The 20024-nt window shown below is 41.6% G+C and overlaps 1 protein-coding gene across 1 annotated transcript in view; it reads right to left on the minus strand.

Moving 5' to 3' along the window:
* The window catches only part of RAPGEF5 (Rap guanine nucleotide exchange factor 5), a 179668-nt gene extending 160120 nt beyond the window's left edge, over positions 1-19548 (minus strand). Inside the window, exons 1-3 of the mRNA XM_057550581.1 lie at positions 19467-19548; positions 14617-14738; positions 13002-13170 (exon numbers count right to left, since the gene is read on the minus strand). Of these exons, the coding sequence (XP_057406564.1) occupies positions 13002-13170; positions 14617-14668 (221 nt within the window). The 5' untranslated portion in view covers positions 14669-14738; positions 19467-19548. The remainder of the gene's footprint in view (positions 1-13001; positions 13171-14616; positions 14739-19466) is intronic.
* Positions 19549-20024: the final 476 nt, after the last annotated feature.

The raw sequence follows: 20024 nt of genomic DNA on the forward strand, positions 1-20024 counted from the left end.
AAGTGGCCATTCCAGGACGTTTTCACCCACATGGGAATCTCACAGGCTCCTCAAACTCGACATAACTTCCACTGACATCCTCTTGCCTCCTGCCCTCACCGGTTCTGCCAGTGCCTCTCACCACTCAGCTTTATGTCACCCTGCGGCCCTTCCCCGCCTCCAGCACTCCCCCGTTTCCAGTCACCAGATCCGCCTCTGCTCTGCTCTCCTACTTTCCTCCCCACGAGCCGCGCTGACAGGCCCTCACCTCCACAACTTATTTTAACCACCTTCTAACCAACTCGTCTCTGCCTCTCCTCCTGTACCCCATCTCCTAGAGATGCCAGGATTCTCCTTCTAAAACCCAGATCTGGTCCTGCTTTTCTCCAGACTCACACCTTCAGGGATTCTCCCACTGCCTGCTCAAGAATTCAGAAAGCCTCTTCCTTTCTGCTAGGGAGTCCCAGGTTTGCCCTGCACCAGCAGGTACCTGCCTGGCACCTGGCGTAGAGGAGGGACGTGGGAGCAGGACTGAGGGGGACAGGCAAACAGTGGGAGAGCCTGAAAGGGGGGAAGAAAGAGAGAAGAGGATGCTCCTTCACTCCCCTTCCTTCCTCACCACTGTGGCCCCTCCTCGGCTTAATGCCAAAAGGCCCAGAAGTACCAGACTCTCTTTCCCCAGTAAATGTATTTTTACAAAATGAGATAAATTCTGATTATTTTACGATATAAATACACATCAGTGCAACTCAGTGAAGACAAAGTCCTCACATGTCAGATCAAAACAGGTAATGAAACAGATGGGGCAAGGGAGAATAAAGGAAAGAATCAGCTGTAATACGTAGTACACCATTTTACATAAGTGACTCATGCATCCGTGGATTTTGGTATCCATGGGGGTCCTGGAACCAATCCCCCACGGACACCAAGGGAGGACTGTATTTGCATATTTGCCCCATTGTTACCAAAGGGGGCCGCGCTGCTCAGTGAAGAAGAGACGAAGAGAGACTCTGGTTAGAGAAGGGGACAGAGAAACCCTGGCTGGACTCAGCCGCCAATGGCAGTGACAAGTTGACATAAGAAAGAGAAGGAGGGCTTCCCTGGTGGCGCAGTGGTTGAGAATCTGCCTGCTAGTGCAGGGGACACGGGTTCGAGCCCTGGTCTGGGAAGATCCCACATGCCGCAGAGCAGCTGGGCCCGTGAGCCACAACTACTGAGCCTGCGCGTCTGGAGCCTGTGCCCCGCAACGGGAGGGGCCGCGATAGTGAAAGGCCCGCGCACCGCGATGAAGAGCGGTCCCCGCACCGCGATGAAGAGTGGCCCCCACTTGCCGTAACTAGAGAAAGCCCTCACACGAACGGAAGACCCAACACAGCCAATAAATAAATAAATAAATAAATAAATAAATAAATAAAAAAGAGGAAATATTAAAAAAAGAAAGAAAGAGAAGGAAAAAGGAAGTGGTCCCAGGAAGGAAGACCCATCCTTGAGGGTTTGTGCCAGCAGGAAGCTCTGGCACAACGGCTGTTCCCTTTGTGAATTCTCACGGCTGCTTCTCAAGGTCTCTGCTTGCCAACAGCCCAAGCCTGACCCCGTAACCCTCCAAGGCAAATGCCGGACCCTAGTGCTGTGAATCCTAGTGTGTCGAATCCTAATGCCTAGTCTTTGTAAGTGCACGAGGTCTGCAATATCTAAGGGTGCCGCTGTGAGGACACAGGAATGGCAAAAGCCTCTGGTCCTCTGCCCTTGTCCCTCTAACCATCAAACAGGACACATTATCGTTCTACTCAATTCCCACCAAAACCAAAACAAACCCCTGCCCTCCCTACAGCCTTCCCCCGCTTAACTACCGGCAACTCCATCCTTCCAGGTGGAAGTAATCCCTGAGCCCCACAGCCCGCCCCCCGCCTTACAGTCTACACTGTATCCATCCCCAAATCCTATCAGCTCTGCCTTCACGGGAGATCTCCCTTTTGACCATTTCTCACCACCTCTACTCCAACCGCTCTTGCTCCAGCCACAGGGTCTCTTACCTCGACCCAGGAGCCAGAGTGGTCTTGTTCACATGTAAGTTAGATCATGTCCCCCCTCTGCTCAAAATCCTCAACTGACTCCCTATGTTTCTCAGTATAAAGCCAAAGCCTCTACAGTGGCTGACATCTCTCACTTCTCTACTCCATTCCAGTCTCTCTTGCTTTGCCTTAATGCTTGTCTTGGGCCTTGCCCTGACAGTCCCCTTATCCTAGAGCACTTCCCTCACATTGCACACTGCTTCTTCCCTCACATTCTTCAAGTCTCTGTCAACCTCTTGAAGAGGCCTTTCCTGACCCGTATCTCTATCACTCATTTCCTACTTTATTTATCTGCATAACGTTTTCCACCATTAACCAACATAAATCTGTTTGTTTATGAAATTGCCTGTCCTCTCCCCTCCTAGACTATAGGCTCCATGGGAGTAGAGATTTCTGTCCGTTTTGTTCCTGGTTCCATCCCCAACACTTAGAACACAACACAGTCCATAGGAAGCATTCAATAAATCTTCATTGAATAAATTAACTGAGGACCTTAAACTTCAGGGAATGCTCTGCTATCAGCCACCATCCCCGGACGACCCCAGCACAAGACATTAGCTTGTTCTCTGCAGTCAGTTCAACTGAAGGACCCTGCTTATACTCGAGCTATTTCCCTCAGCTCTTCCATCATCCTCCCAGCTCCCTGCAGCAGTCCCTCCTCTCAGTGACCTCCTTGTCTCTGAAATCCAACATGAATGACTTTCTTATATCAAACTCTAAAGAGCTGGTAACTCTGAAAATATCTTAAATAAAATAACAGCAACCAATGGTCACCCCCACTTCCTCCTCTTCCCCTAAGAAATAATTAGTACAGTCTTAGTGACAGTTTCCAACCTGGCCAGCTGTTTGACAATCATTTACACAATTCATACTGCATCAGAAAAGAAGCAGGAAATTCTCCACCACAAAAGGTCTCCCAACACAAACTCTCAGCTCTGAGAGGGCTAAACAGTCACGTGGGGTTGATTTTCAATAAAAAGCCTTAGGAAGCAGCACATAAGAGCCATTATCTGGGCGGTAGAATTCATTTTATATCAGTCAGGTCCAGTATAATTTCTAGAAACTTGGGTTTAGCTGGTATTCCTGCAGGGGTTCCCAAAATTCTCTTAGCAAAAATTCCTTCATGAGAATTATGTAATGAGTTTGAGATTATTCCAATGACGTTTTTCAAAATAAAGCTTACCATAAATCTTCTATATGAGAGATAGAACCCACACTCTTTAATCAGGTTTTGACCACAATATTTGTGCCTCAAGCTTCAAAAGCAACTAGTATCATCTTGTAATTGGAAAATCCTACTTCCTTTTCAACAGTGGAAGAGGATTCCTGGGATTTCAGGATGGAAAGCTGGAAGCATTTCTTACAGAAATATTATCTAAGTAATATCCTTTTGCATTTGTACATTGATGTAACTTTAAAAATGCACAAGTTCTATCTATCTATCTACATCTACGTCTCAATATTGAATGGCATATTCACTGAGTTGCCAAGAGCTACCACTCCACACATAACATGGTTCCTGCAGGAAAATGTGTTAAATGCATCCAACAGCCATAAAATAGACAAACATTTGGAGTCTAGTGGTTCAAGAGGTGTAGACCATGCATAACTGGCATGTGCAAAGCCAGGTGAGGTGTCACACATGACCTTCCAGGCACACGTGAGCCAGCACGATCCCAGGCCCAGGCATGTTGCACATGACAGAGGACACGAACAATCAATTTTCATGTAAGTCGCGATCACTGCCATCCCTGGGGCTGTCATTTGTTTCTGAGTGTTTCCTACATACACCCTATACATCAACCTTCGCCTTAAACAGAGATATTCTAGACTGAGACTTCATGAAGGTGGGGAGCACGCATGTCTCCAAATCAGGAAGAGGATGTTCCTGGGGAATTTGGGGCAGGCCTGTCCACCACCTCCCACCCTGAGCCAGGCTGACGCTGCCCTGCCCCGCCCTGCTTGGTCTGGAGGGACCTGAGGAAAACACGATTTTTAGCGTGAACCTCAGACTACCCCTGCTAAAGGCTGGTGAAATTCTAGGGCACGGAATAAACCAGAACCAAGACAAGCTCTACAGGAATCTTTCAAACATGATCCCAAGACAAACAGGAGATGCACAGCACACACATATACGAAAAAAAAAAAAAAGCACATAATACTTAGTGGGCTTATTAGCAAAATCCATCTTTAAGATACTCTGCCAACAAAAGTGAGAGTCGCTTAGCCTGATCTGTGATTCAGGGGCGTCTTGGGAGAAGTAATATCCAAGGTGAGGTTCTGATGGAAAAGGAGTGGCCCTGGAACTCAGCAGGATGACCAGCACAGGGGAAGTGGGAAACGGCAAGAGATAAAGCCAAGGACAGAACAGTCAGGGCCTGTCTATTGCTGCTAAAGAGTTTTGGTTTTATGCTGAAGGTCATGAACTTTGGCTGTAAAGTGAACAAGATGGAAGGAGAAGTACCTAGAAGAAGATATAAAATCAAAGGTAGGTTTGGTTTCTTCCTCTTACGATTGAGAGAACCATTTGTTTGAGAAAAGAGAACAGCCAACAGAGAGTGAGGTACTGAGAAAGCAGGCATGGGAAGTGTCCAAGGAGGGGTAGCACCCATAGCCCAGGCAGAAGAATGAGTCTGGAACAGAAGGAGGGACTCTTCTTCCACCATGCTGGGAAGAAGTGATGATAAGTCAGCAGACAATGCCAGAATCCACGTTCTTCTTGGACAACCCAGAGTCCATTCCACACTTGCTGAATGTCAGGCAAGGAAAAGTATTAGGGACTTTCTCTTTCAGAATCATTTCCTGGGCCAGACTTTAAAAAATTTTTTCCCTAAGAAATCATTGCCACAAAAGAGAATGTTCCTCAAGGGACCCAGAGTCAATCTCTACTGAAACCAACACCTACCGACCCCAAGAGGATAAGAAGGTGTCATACCTGACACTCAAGTACTGTCCCACCTATATCTTCCCATAATATCTATAACCGGACAGATCTGTTTTGCTTAACAAAGCAAATTCCTATTACAAAAAGAAAAAGTGGGATGGTAGAAGAATGAGAGTTGGATTTTTTTGAGATCACTGACATCATGAATAAAAACACCTGTTCAACCTTCTCAAGAGAAGATAATTTTTCATAGCATCAGGCTATCAGTTATGCTTATAGAGGAAATTTACCAAACAGTAGTAAATTGTGAATGTGACAGGTTTTATTAAGGTCCAGGGTATACAGGGACACGTTCATCTAAAATTGAATAAAATTAGTTATTACTAGTATCTCTTTCACATTTTATATTGAAGATTTGAGAACTAATGCTTAATATTTAATTAAACAGCTACATTTCGAATGCTGGCACAAGCATGCCTAAAAGTTCAATTGTTGTTAAAATTCCTGTACTGTTCCTAAATTGATGTACTCTCATAAAGATAAGCTGTCTGTTCCCACACCTGGAATAAGTCTGGTCTGTAAACAATGGAAATTTTGGAGGACTTAGCGTTTCCTTGGGAGAGGGGGTGATGAGTAATAACAAAGACTAAGACAAGCTGGTTTCACAGCATTTTTTATACAAACAATTTAAAGTGATAAATGAAAATTTTCTTCACCTATGATTCTAATACAAAACTTATGCCAAGTTCCATCATGAAAAGTTTTTTGAGAAATACTCAAAAAATGTTTGTTTACTCATCCAGTCTTTCCTCCTCTCCAAGATTCATAAAATGAGAACCTAATTAGGAAAAGTGAAGAATACAAAGGGTAGGTTTGGGACATAGGAATGACAAACTTGAAGTTGATCTCCCCAGTTAGAGGCTGTTAATCTAGCACCATTTCAGAAATTAAGGATGCCAATGGATTTCTCATGTTGCTTATACATGTCAGGTAGAAAAGGACAAGTTAGGCAGGATAAGGAGAATAAAGGGAGCAGAGGTGACAGGGTAGTTGGTGGTGGTACTATTATTGTATACAAGGTCCTAAGAGAAGGCAGGAACCTGAATTTTGGGAGTCATCACTGTGGAGCTGATATTAAATACATGACTGGGTGAGGGTACATCCAGAGTGAGAAGAGAAAAAGATGTCTGAAGACTGAGCTCCAGGACACTCCCTGTTTAGAGGTTAATGTTTCCAAACGTAGGTTTTATTATTATGCATGTGTGGTGAGGCCAACAGATCAGGAGATGACTGCCACTGAAAAGACAGGTCAATATGGGGAGAATTAACATCTTAGCAATATTGAATCTTCCAATCCATGCACATGGATAGATCCTCTACTTACTTCAATTTGATTTTTTAAATCAGGCTTATGAAGTGTCTGACATACAACTTTTGCACATTTTCTTGGATTTATACCTAAGTATTTCATAATGCTTTTTTGTGCCAGTACAGAGAAATACATTTTTTTATATTGACCTTGTAGCCTGTGATCTTGCTAAACCCACTTACCAGGCCTAGTAGGTTTTTTGTAGATGCCTTGGGATTTCCTATGTATATAATTATGTCATCTGCAAAGAGAGATGGGTTTATTTTTTTCCTTCTAATCTGCATACACTTTCTTTCTTTTTCTTGCCTTACTTGCACTGGCTAGTATTGAAAAGAAGTGATAAGAGGCAATGTATTAGCCTTGTTCCCAATCTTAGTGGAAAAACATTCAGTCTTTTGCTATTAAGTATGATGCAAGCTGCAAGTTTTATGTAAGGTTTTATCAGATTGAAGAAATTCCCTTATAGTCCTACTTTTCTGAGAATTTATATCATGAATGGATGTTGAGTTGTTTTCAAATGATTTTTCTGCACCTATGGAGTTTCTCGTATAGTTTTTCTTTTTTGGACTGAATCTGGTGAATTACATTGATTGATTTTTAGATGTTGAATCATCCTTGTATTTCTGGAATAAATATCATTTTATGATGTATTATCATTTTTATATATTGCCAGATCCAATTCAGTAATATTTGATAAGACTTTTGTGTTTACATTCAAAGTTTTCTGAACTTTTGTCATAATACAGCTGGCCTCATAAAAGACCTTACATTACTTACATATGGTCACGTCTCTTACAGGGCTAATAAGCACAGCACTTTACACAAATCTGATCGTCAGTAAATGCTGTTAAGTTACTCAGTAGAGAGTAGACCCTTTTCCTTACCTGAAAATTAAGAGGAGCAAATTCAATTATCTAGGAAATCCCTTCCAGATATAAATGCTTATGAAGCTAAATTTACAGAATTTCAGAACTGTCAGCCAAGTGGCAACAGGTACCACGCTCAATAAAATCTTTATGTTCTGAAAAAATTAATCTGGCTTCTTTATGTAGTATTTTGAGACTCTGATTTAATTAACTTTCACGTTTCCTATCACTTAACGGAGTTTTCTGTAAGGCTAACTTTATAGAACAGTAGATTTCAACCTTGGTATGCATTAGCCTCACATTTAGAACTTTACAAAAAGTACCGATATCCATGTCTCATGTCTCTATTCCAATCCTGATTCAGTAGATCTCAGGTTATACCTGTTTATTTTTTTAAAGTATCATGGTTGAGAACCCGTGCCATGAAGATCACTTCCAAGTTCACCTTCTGCCTTCGGTTCATGTTGCTGCCTGCCACCAAGTACAGAGGCCTCTGCCCTCTTGGCAAGTTACACAGCCTGTCTTGCCTCAGTTTCTGCATCACAACTCCAAACTACTGCTGTGAGCATTAAATGAGTCATATATAAAATGCTCGGAGTAGTGCTTTGCATGTGGTAAGCACCTATAAGTGTTAACTATTACTGCTATTTTTTGTATTATTGTCACTGCCAGGGCAGCTTAGGCCAAGTGACCAAGCCATTTGTTCCCCATTTTTAAGTGGGGGACCCCTTTAACATAGAAATAGATCACAGACCCATAAACTCTGTACCTGTTGAGCAATTATATGACAAAAACACTGCCGTGAATTCAAATAAACTGTATTTTACTTATTTCGGCAGCATCTATATACAGTTAAGTCATTCTTTCTATTCAATACAAAGACAATGCTTAGCTTCCCTATAGATGTGCAGACCCCTGCAATCAATCTAAGCCTCGCCCCCCCCGCCCCGCCGATTATGACCCACTGCTCCAGCCACATCAAGCTGCCTTGTACCCTCTCAACACGCCACCCATCTTCCTAATTCCTGCCCTACGCACTGTACCATCTACCTCAAGTGCCCTTCTGCTTCTCTACCTAGAGCATGGAGTCATGAATGTTAACAAATTCATCTGAATCCTCTGGGCTGAGCTTTTCCTAGAGTTGGTTAGTGAGGAATGGAAGGTGAGCTACACCATCCAATTAAGTACTCTGCTCATTAACAGTAGCAACGAACACGTGTGGGTTTTTTGTGTTTTGTGCAAAAAACGTGTGTGTGTGCGTGTGTGTGTGTTTAACACATAGGTTAGAGTCAGGGAAGGTCAGGGTGGGATGCAACGAGAGGGAGCTGCTTCAGCAGAGGTCAGGTGATTGAACGGGATGTCTGTGGAAGCCGCAGCCAGACCTCAGGAGCATCAGAATGTCAGCTGATGCTGACGTTCCAGGAGGACGCATCAGCCAGGACCACCGGGCACTGATCAAGCCGAGACAGAGACCCAACTGACACTAGGCTCCCCAGTAACAGCGCACCCCAGTCACACTTCAGGGGTCACTAGGCAAGATCCGTGCGGATGGGAAAGGGCCAACCTGACAGGCAAGCCTGATCTGCTAGGGTCAAGGGCCCACACCACTCACCATATCCCCAGGGGCTGTCTTGCTGAGGAGCAAGGAGAGGGCGCAGACTGAACCTTTTTACCAAAATATGCTCAACAGCTAACAAGGAAACCTTTTAAATTTCCTTATTAGAGTCATTTTACTGGATTAGGCTAAAATTATGGGGCTTCTCTTTTCCTTCTTTCTGGCTGTCCAGCAGGACAGAGGCTCATGTGGACAACACAACGTTTAGAGAAAAATGAAGAAGTTACATTTTTCTTTACCTGCCTGATTGCAGCATAAGTTACATTTTAGCAATCTGCTATGACTCTTTTAACAGCAGCATAAGCGTTAACTGCCCTGTAATTGGTAGAATATAGTTTTATGTAACAAGGTTCACAGACTCAGTTATTCAGAGCACCACCACTCCCACCCCTGGGCAAGCCGGGAGGGCTGTAATACAGGCAGTTGAATTAAAATAGCCAAGCTCCCGCACAGCCTGAATTCTCCAAGTCAGTGTTAGACAGAAGCGTGCCTTACCCGTCCTGGAGGAATTATTAGGCTGCCTTTCCCTACACTGTTACTTCAGCATTCCTAACCGCCCCACCCCAATAAAAAAGAGTTAGGAAAAAGGACATTCTGGATGATTTGATTTGCCTTTCAGTTTGAATAAGATACCACGATTGTTCTTTCTTCCCCTAGAGACAGTACCCTTGACAACCCATGCACTCACTTCTTTCAAATTATCTATTCAGTTTGGATAGAAAAGTTATTTTGTATAGCATAGGAATTTTGTTTCTTCACATTAGCCTAGAAACCTGCATTAGCTCCATTTCCCTTTCTGCTTTAAACATTTTATTTTAAATGGGAAAAAAAATCTATGTTTCTTTTTTCTTTTTAAAAATGAATCTTTACAGAACGGTGTTTACATAGAGACATGAAGTAGTTTTCTCATATAATTTTAAAGGGATTTAGAGAGAAGACAGCAAATTAGAATGACCCCAATGTAGAACTGCACAGGCAAACTTCATGGCCTTCAAATATCAAAAAGGTTATTAAAAAAAAAAAAAGGTTATTAAAAGAACCACAGGACCGGGTTTTCAGCTTATGAACGGACAATGTAAGTTAATGAGTCAAGAGGATTTTAGAGGGCATTTCGGTAGAATAGGTTAAAAATGAATGAATAATACAGTGGAATGAATACCGTAGGACTAAGAATGACATAGAAGAGTGGGAAAAAAATTTGAAACAAACAGCAAGAGCAGTAAGTTACTAAAAGTTAGGGCTGTCCGACTGCATGTATCACGGAAGTTCTGTGGTCAAGGTAGGACTTGGACTCCCCCTTGAGGGGTGGGTAGAACTTGACAAGGAAAGAGCAGAACTTCACAAGGGCATGAGGGAATAAACGGGTATGGGCTAGAATGAATGGAGATCACCAGATTAGAGCAGAAGTTATGATGGGATCGTATGTGTTGAACCTTAGGAAGGGCTGTGACAACCCAACTGGAAGAGGACAATGTCCCTAGACATCTTTTCACTGACCACAGTTTACTCCAAGTCTGGATAACCTAAATTTTAGCTTTCAAAAATTTGGCCCAAAACATTGTATCAGAGCTTAGAAGTTTGCTTATAACTCTAGTATAGAGAAAGTAAATAAACAAATACACACACACACACACACACACACACACACACACACACATATATTTTTGCTCCAGAAGAGACTTGCAGTGGGTTCAGTAATTTTATCTTTTTATAGTTTGTACTTATAATATGGGATAAACAGGTCTATAGCTCCCCAATGCCAATTTTCCCAGAGGAATTACCACCCCAAATGTACAAGTTCACACCAAGAGAAAAAGAATGTGCTGATAAGGCATGCTATAGTGATTATCAACCCCAGAGGCATGACACTGTATACAGTGATCAGTGTGACAAAAGCCTGCAAGTAATCTGGAATATTAGGAACCAAATTTTTTAAATAGCTTCACCTTTAGAACCTACAGTAGACTCAGGGATTCCCTGTAAAAAGGTCATCTCACTGGCATTCCAAACTGCTTCCTCGGTGGGAGAGAAAGGAGATAAACCATGAGGACTGCTTGCGAGTTTACTTCAGACACCCTCATACCCCGTTAATCTGGGTACACCCCCTGGGACTGCACACACGTCCGACTTCAGGATGGGAAATGGTTAAGAAAAGCTGCCAGGGTTTCCCTGGTGGCGCAGTGGTTGAGAGTCTGCCTGCCAATGCAGGGGACACGGGTTCGAGCCCTGGTCTGGGAAGATCCCACATGCCGCGGAGCAACTGGGCCCGTGAGCCACAACTACTGAGCCTGCGCGTCTGGAGCCTGTGCTCCGCAACAAGAGAGGCCGCGATAGTGAGAGGCCCGCGCACCGCGATGGAGAGTGGCCCCCGCTTGCCGCAGCTAGAGAAAGCCCACGCACAGAAACGAAGACCCAACATAGCAATCAATCAATCAATCAATCTTTAAAAAAAAAAAAAAAAAGAAAGAAAAGCTGCCAGAGAGTGCCAGTCCCACAGTCACAGCCACCTCTAGCTTAAGAAGCATTCCACTCCTTCTTAGAAAGCTTTTTAAAATTTACTGAAATGCTCCTTGACTTTTCCTGGGAAACCTCTGACCTATGTTAAGACCACATTACATTAAGAAACATTTTCCTTACTTAGACAATCGAATGATGCATTATATTTGCTCTACCGCGGCAAGGTCCTCCATAAACAGTGGTGGTGCCAGTGGCACTGAATTCATAACCATTTCAGAGTCAGTCTAACATTTTTTTTTTTTTTAAAGAGGCACATTTTTTTTTTTTTGAGTTGTTTAGCCAAAGGCACTTTATAGCTACTTTATTTATTTATTTATTTATTTATTTTTATTTTTGGCTGTGTTGGGTCTTCGGTTCGTGCTAGGGCTTTCTCTGGTTACGGCAAGTGGGGGCCGCTCTTCATCGCGGTGCGCGGGCCTTTCACTATCGCGGCCCCTCCCGTTGCGGGGCACAGGCTCCAGACGCGCAGGCTCAGTAGTTGTGGCTCACGGGCCCAGCTGCTCCGTGGCATGTGGGATCTTCCCAGACCAGGGCTCGAACCCGTGTCCCCTGCATTAGCAGGCAGATTCTCAACCACTGCGCCACCAGGGAAGCCCAGTCTAACATTTTTATAGCTTCTGGTTATAACGTCTCAGAAAGGGAAGCTAGAATGACCCCCATAACTCTTGGGCACACACTCTAGCAGTTGTTAAAAGCACGGGTGTCACAGCCAGACAGACATGGAATGCTCCACACACCACTTGTGTGACCGTAGATAGGTTACCTCATCTCTATGCCTCAGTTTCCTCACTTTAAAATAGTAGAAACTGATGAAATGATGAACATAAAGCACTTAGCATAGCTCCTGACATAAAATGCATCCTCTACAATCAACCTATTAGTGTCTCATTAATATTCTGACATTTTATTTCTTTTCTAAAAGCCTGTAATAACTGTTCAGTATTGTCTTTTTTTTAACAAGAGTAACTCATGTTTGTTACGGTTGTGGGTGCTTCTCCCTGAACCTATTTTTCTTACCCATGAGATGAGGATAATACCACTTGCCCTGCTAATAATCTCAACGTATTCTAAAAATTGAATACATAAAAGTTGCTAACTGAAATTTTTCATCTGCAATTCATTATACTGAAATAAGCTTGTCATTAATGCTGTGGATAAACAAACGCATGTCAGAATCATCATATCATGACTCAAGTCCTGTTCCCACACCCCCTCTAATGAATTAATTTTAATTCATTTTAATCATAGGGTGACTCAGCATCTTCATGTGATAATGATTCATGTGTTTTAATTTGCCAAATGTTGCTTCTAGATTATTTTCAGAAATGTCTGTTGAGCTCTTTCTTAGGAAAGTCACGACTTGGAGAGAGGATGTCAGTTATTATTTTATCCCAACTTAAGCTAAATCATGTTTATTCCCAACTTATATCATCTACTCATATCGCAATGATTAAATTAGAAGCAGCATGGTGCAGCCGGCGAGGCATGGACTTCTGGAGTTTGAATACCAGTTCAGTCATTTATTAACTGGACTGAATTTTCAGCATTTTACCTTTCTGAACCTGCATCCGAGAAATGGGAATAAAACAATTACTTCTTAAAGGAGATGATCTTAAAAAGCAGAGCACAGTCCCCAGACACAGGGGTGGCTCTCTAAGTGAGAATAATTTTACAATGGAACAAAACAGCATCTACTTACAGTTCACAGATGCCAGCTCTAGTGGGAATGAGAGGCACAAGCTGCAGTAAAAGTTTGACACCATTTTGCCACGCCTCTTCTCTTTCAAATTCACAGTACAAGTAGCTACACTCATCAGACGAAAACTGGTAGAAAACATAGGTATCTTGAAAGCATAAATGCTGGTCCACTGTTGGAAACAAAAAAGGCGTGGATCAGTTTTGTAAAGTATATCATTTAGAGAGCCATGAACTGAATAATAAATTGAAAGGCCTACTAATTACTAGAGAGAAGCCAGGGATAGGACGATCATGAAGTCCATTCATTTTCACAGTCCCATTGAATTAAAAAGGACTTACTGACCACCCTATTTTTATTACTGGAAGCTTTGGCCAGCACATTCACATGTATTTTACAACTGTTCTACCTCAGGGACATGTGAAATCAACAGCAATTCAAAGGCAGTAGAAGAAACTTTTTTTTTTAGCGTCCCAAAGCAGTACATTTAATTACTGCGGTGGTACACAAATACAACACTACAGCAAGATTTAGATCAGTGGTTCTCGACCAGCACTGAGGGCCTTTAGCAATGTCGGGTGACATTCTGAGTTGCCACAACTAGGGGGTGCTACTGGCATCTGGTGGGTGGAAGGAAGGGATGCTACTAAACATCCTATAATGTATGAGACAGTGCCCCCCCCCATTAACTAAGAATTATCTAGCACAAAATGTCAACACTACCAAGGTTGGGAAACCCTATTTTAAAAGAAATCAAGACGTGGAGACTTTTCCAAAAAATATTAACACAAAATGTTTTGCTAAGCAGAAACCTGAACCTCACAAGCAAGCTGATAATTATATTCCTCAAAGGCAGTTAACTGTTTTTCTAAAGAAGAGCATCACGTGCTAGGTGTGACCGACTAAGATTACACCCACATCCCCATCTGTACCACTTTTCCACAGTGGGACCTGGGGTGTGCCTTTCTGAAACTTACTATGTTCTCTGACCCTCAATATTTATCATCTATAGAAGAAAAGGGCTTCCCAGTGACAAACCAGCACCTGAGTGATAGAGATAAATAAAGAATCCAAAGTGCTTGACTTCTAATTCTTCCATTCCCTGGCTCAACAAAGAAAAGAGATATCCACCATCTATTTTAGTTTCTAGTTAACATAATTTTCTGTTCTGTTTAAACAGCTTATTTTCATAGATCGTATTTCCAACTGTTTATGACTATTTACACAATTAAAATGGCATACACATTCTACTCATAAAGTCAGTTTCTGATGATTATTCTAAGTACAGCAAGACAAATCACACATTTAGAGCAACTAAAGATGTCACTGATTTTTTTTAAAAATTGTGTGCATCATTTTAAGTAGAGAAGGGAGGGGGTAAGGGAAAGACTCTTACAGGTAGTAGTTAATGAAACAACAAGTACCTAACTATTTTTACAAAAGGTGTGAGAAGTTAACAAAAGATGAACTGTCACATTCATTTATAAGAGAATGCAAATATTTACCAGCAAACACAATTTCCATCTAGATTATAATATCATCTAGGAAATCAAACACATTTTGGTCAAGTAGCTTAACAACATAATGATTCTGTGCCTTCAAAACACGTAACACTAACCTGATGACATAATTCCCATATCCAGTAGGAGCTGCCAGACCCCTATGGCCATAGATCTGCATTGGACCAAAGGACAGTGTTCTAGAAGCCAGTCTACCAGTTCCGACCCAACGCAGCTTCTCCTGGACAAAAGCAAAGCCATTCCCAGTAAGACATGGTTGCCACTCATTTGCCAAAAAAAATGAAATTTTATACCGTCGCTTTCATGTGCTTTTAAACAAGCAACTCAAGAATAAATGACACGGCCCTCTTATCCATCTTTCAGGTTTCAGCTCAAATATCGCTTGCCTTAAAAAAGCTTAGAATCATATCCTCTTACACTTCTTCTTCGCATCACCTAACATTTAGCAATTATACATCTTTCCAAATGAATAGTACTTCTTTTCCTCCCTTGAGAATAATTTTCAGGAGAACAGGGACTATGTGTATGTAACATTTAGCAATTATACATCTTTCCAAATGAATAATATCTCCTTTCCTCCCTTGAGAATAATTTTCAGGAGAACAGGGACTATGTGTGTGTAACTTATGATTAAATGCCAACATCAGAACAGTCCAGGCCCACGGTAAAGTCTCTGAATATATACATTAGAATAAATGAAGGAATAAATTTAGCAGCCCTTTGCCTGAAGACAATGCTTTTGCCTTGGTAAGACAAGTACCTCGAGTTGGTGGTGATCAGCTTTGGTTCAAGCAATTACACATTTTTATCCCATCTCTTTGAGAACAAAATAATTCCAGGGTTAGACAAGGTTATACCACAGTGAGTAGTATGAAGTTTTGTTTTCTGATCTTTAAATGGAGAGCAAACCCTAATATTTGTCTCAAAGAACAATAAATTTGACTGTTAATCTTTTTAACATAATCTAAGCAATCCGCCAAGCAGCCTAGATCATAAACCCATAAACCTGGATGATGGATTCCACTAACCACATGCAAGAAATACTCTCTGGAATCCTTAAAATACGTAGCTGTATTCAAAGAATGCCCCAATTTGGGCATCACAAGCGGTACTTTCATGCCTACTTTCCCATCTTTATCAGCTTCAGATGAAAAACCAAATGAAGAAAACTTTCTGAAATAAGTTTTTTTAATTTGCAGAAATTTCATTGAAACCCACTCTTCCGTATGGAAAAAAAGGTCACCCAAAATTTTTTTAAAGAGATGTACCATGTAAAAGACTACCTTTCTCCTATATTTGGTATTTAAGGACCAAAAGATGCCAACATTTATTTGTATTCCTAAAACAGAAAAATATTGTCTATCTTTTGTGATTGGCATAGTTATAAATACCTAGAAATCACACAGTAACCAACAGTATGAAGAAATGCCATGAGATGCTACATTTTCTTGAGTGATGGAAAAATAAGGTAGTAAACATTTCTGCTGAGATATCTGAACAAATATTCTACTTTAGATAAAGTATCACTTTTTGGGGGTAAATATTTGAAAGATACTCTGAGGCCATTAAGGCAATTCCAGATTGTACCAACTGTACAATTCCAGTTGCAGGTTGGCATTAAGACATAAGAAAGATTAACAGTCAAATAAATGGATGTTTTTTGAAACAAAACAAGAAAACAGATTGCAACAAAATAGGCAATTAGACCAAACCGTCAAATTTAACTTCTACAGGACACCTTTCATATTAAAAGCTCCAAGTGTTAATTCCTCAACACCTCTGTCAATTAGCCCGCATCTTTGGGCTTCTAAAGCACTTTGATCATCTTAATCCTTATTCTCAGAACAATACATACAGCTCCTCAGCCTGCTCTGTGTCTGACACCACCTGGAACACAGCAGGATACAGCAAAGCATTTACTAAACGAACTGAACTGTCAAATTGCAAATGGTGACTGGATCCTGCAAAGCAATTACTAAACAAACTAAACTGTCAAATTGCAAATGGTGACTGGACAGATGAGTTGGCTTGTTTCTTCATAGCTGATGAGGAAGACGTGACTCAGACCAGGGCTTTCCAAATCTGTGTTTAGTAGGAGTCGCCTGGGGCATCTTGTTGACGTGCAGATTCCGATGCCGTGTGGCTGGGTGCAGCCTCTGAGCCCTCATTTCTAACGGGGTGACCCAGCCCCACCTTCTCATTGGGAAGGGCTCTGTCTTGGGGAGGTGCAGGGCAGAGTGGATATGCTTAAACACAGCACCGCCATGACTGCTGTCACGTGTAGTTATTACTGAATAATCAGGCTTCCGCGCTCGGAGCAAGCTACTGTTTCGGGGGCACACGATCTCTTTCTACCCCCACCTCCAATTTATCAAGCTATGTTTCGAATCGCTTTCAACAATCCATCTGCACCAGGCAAAACATCACTGGGGGAAGGATGAACAGCATCACTAACACCACCAAAGCAAACAAAATGAGGTAAGCTGCCGCTGCCGTTAACTCACACCCCCTTGAAGTGCGGACCAGGTCAGCAACAATCCATTTTAAATACCTAAACCTCCAGGACCGAGGGGAGAGCGGTGGAGAAATCAGAGATGCCTGGAAGGGAGGAACGTGAACACCCACGGCAGTTCTTACTCCCCGTGTATTTTCAGTCTTGTACTGAATCCAGCAACTGTTCCGAGTACATGCAGATCTAACTAGCGTTGCGATACTTGACAGGAACATTGTGATACGGCAGTGACTGGCTCCAAGGTCAATGTGATTGCCATAACAAAACATTAATGTTACTAATCTCTGAAGTTAAAAATTCGATCTCTCTTGGCCTCCTTCTGTCTCCGGTTACATTTTTAGTAATCAATTCATAGAAGTGCAGATAGAACCCTCATCTCAAATGTCAGTGGGGCAGTGGTATTTACACACTTACATGAAGCCTCAAAAAACTAGTATGATTTTTCCTATAGTACCAAATAAATGGAAAATATTGCAAAGTTGTGAAAGTAATTCTTGTGGGGTACATGGAGAGCACTTTGCTCAATTTACTACCGGAGAAATGAAAATGACCCAGCCTAGGCAATCATATTAGCACTTTGTCTCTAAACCCAGAGCATTAATCAGTCCTTAGATTATAAAAGAAAGGAGGTTCTGGCCTGATCATCTGGGATCTGAAATAGGACAACTCATGCTCTCTCCACATTCTACTCCCACTAAACCCTAGGTATGTTCTTACTTGGATGGATGGTTCTTTTCCATGAACCTGATTAATGTACATCTCCCAATTCTTTTTCAATCTATATCCAATCAGAAACAAAACTGAGAACAAGGACAGATCCTACATACAGCCTCATGTGGGAGCTGAAATGAATCCTATGAGTCTGCTGACAACTAGACCCAAAGACTTATACAGGCAGACCTCATTTTATTGCACTTTCATTTACTGTACTTCACAGATATTATGTTTACGAATTCAAGGTCTGTGGCAACCCTGCATTTAGCAAGTCTATCGGTGCCAATTTTTCCAACGGCATTTGTTCACTTCGTGTCTCTGTGTCACATTTTTGGTACTTATCACAGTATTTCAAACCCTCCACCAACAGAAAAGATGACGACTTGCTGAAGGCTCAGATAACGGTTAGCAATTTTAAGGAATATTTTCAAAACTAAGGTATGTATATTGTTTTTAGATAATGCTATTGCACACTTAATAGACTAGAGTGTCAACATAACTGTTGTATGCACTGGGAAACAAAATAACTCATGTGACTCACTTTATTGTGCTACGTGCTTCACTGCAGTGGTCTGGAACCAAACCTGCAGTATCTCTGAGGGATGCCTGTACAGGCAGTTTCAGTTTTTAAAAAAAAAGGGGGAAAAAATTAGACTTGTCTAAAGTTGATACCGCCATCGATTTTAAAAAAAGGCGGGGGGAGCTCTACGTGAAGTAATCCAACAATCACCACAGCCCGTCTTCCAGCCTGTTGCGTCTGCTTGGCCTAGGCTCTAAACCAGTGGTTTTTCAGACCCTGGGCTGTGAATTCCTTATGGGAGGGTGTGGCAGTGACCTTTGAGCTTTCTCAAGAGGTTCACAATTCCATATACACAAAAGCATTGTTTGTCAACAGAATAAATCATATCTAACCTATGCCAAATGTGTCAAAACCTACGGAAATACTAATGTGATTAATTAAACATGGGATTTTAAAGTGTTAATTCATTATAGTTCTCTCATCTCCACTACACAGTTGGTCGATGGTGGCAAGATTACCGATTTTGCCAAATTTTTTATCAGAAAGAAGTTGTTGGCATGAGATAGTTGTTGACAGGGAAGGGACACGAAGAAATTATCTAGGGTGTGAAAACTCCCCAGAGCTTGATGTGGATAGTGGTTACATAAGTGTGTGTAATGATTAAAAATTCATCAAGCTGTACCCTTAAGATTTGTGCATTTTACTGCATGTAAACTATGCCTCAAAAAAAAGGATGGGGGGGTCGTCTTACTCAAATAGGTTGGGAACCACTATCCCCAAAAGCCAGGCCATGATGGAATTTTTCCCATCTGTGGCAAATGGAAAAAAAGAAAATGACTGTAATGAGTTTGTGATAAAGCTAAATTTAGTTAACTTAAAGAAATGTCTTTATTCTGAGACTCTTTCCTACCTTTTTTGTTATCATTTATTCTGAGTACTCTCCCTATTCTTTATGGTATTGTAATCTTCCAGTTGTAATCTCCCTATCTTCAGACCAGGAGTCCAACTGTGAAACACTCGGCTAAGTTTAATTAAGAGAAAAGTCACCACACCCCAGTATCCCAAATAGACACTTCAAACAAACCAACCCTCCTACTACTGATAATTGCCCATCTCTCTGTGATCACGGTTATGACTTTAACATGTTTTTCGGTTTTTTTCTCAAGGAGAATTTCTGACAAGGCGTTAGGAAACTGTGTTACCTGTAAAATCCCTTGAGGTTCACCCTGTCCTTTATCAGGTCAGCTGCCTGAACGATGATAATATTCCTCAGTGCTCTTCCTGCACAAGAAGAATTCTCTCCATAAATCTACACGGAAAAGACAAAGACTCACTGAGAATTCAGAACAATGATGTGACAATTTGTGAGCTGCCAATGACATACTATATAGAAAAAGTTATGGCCAAGTCCCTAAGCTTAAAACACTTAACTGCTTTAACTATAAATAATTTCCTTTTACACAGAGTTTCCAGGGCAAAATACCTGTTTTTTTAGATACAATGTTTGTACCAATACAGCAAATTGAAGAATATTTATATATGAACTCTGCCATATTGATAAATGCATACTTGTAAATGTCTTGGAAGCTGGGAAAATAATTTTTTCCTATCTAGCAAGCATCTCGCACCATGACACAATTTAATAGCAGGCTGCTGTGTGCTTTGCTTTTAAGCTTCACTCAACTGCAGAGTTAATAGTTAATGCCAAGCATCCTGGTTTCATCTACTTCACAATTCCATCTAGCAGATAAAAATTTCAT

Source organism: Balaenoptera acutorostrata, chromosome 7 (assembly GCF_949987535.1).
Source record: "Balaenoptera acutorostrata chromosome 7, mBalAcu1.1, whole genome shotgun sequence".
Taxonomy (NCBI): Eukaryota; Metazoa; Chordata; class Mammalia; order Artiodactyla; family Balaenopteridae; genus Balaenoptera; species Balaenoptera acutorostrata.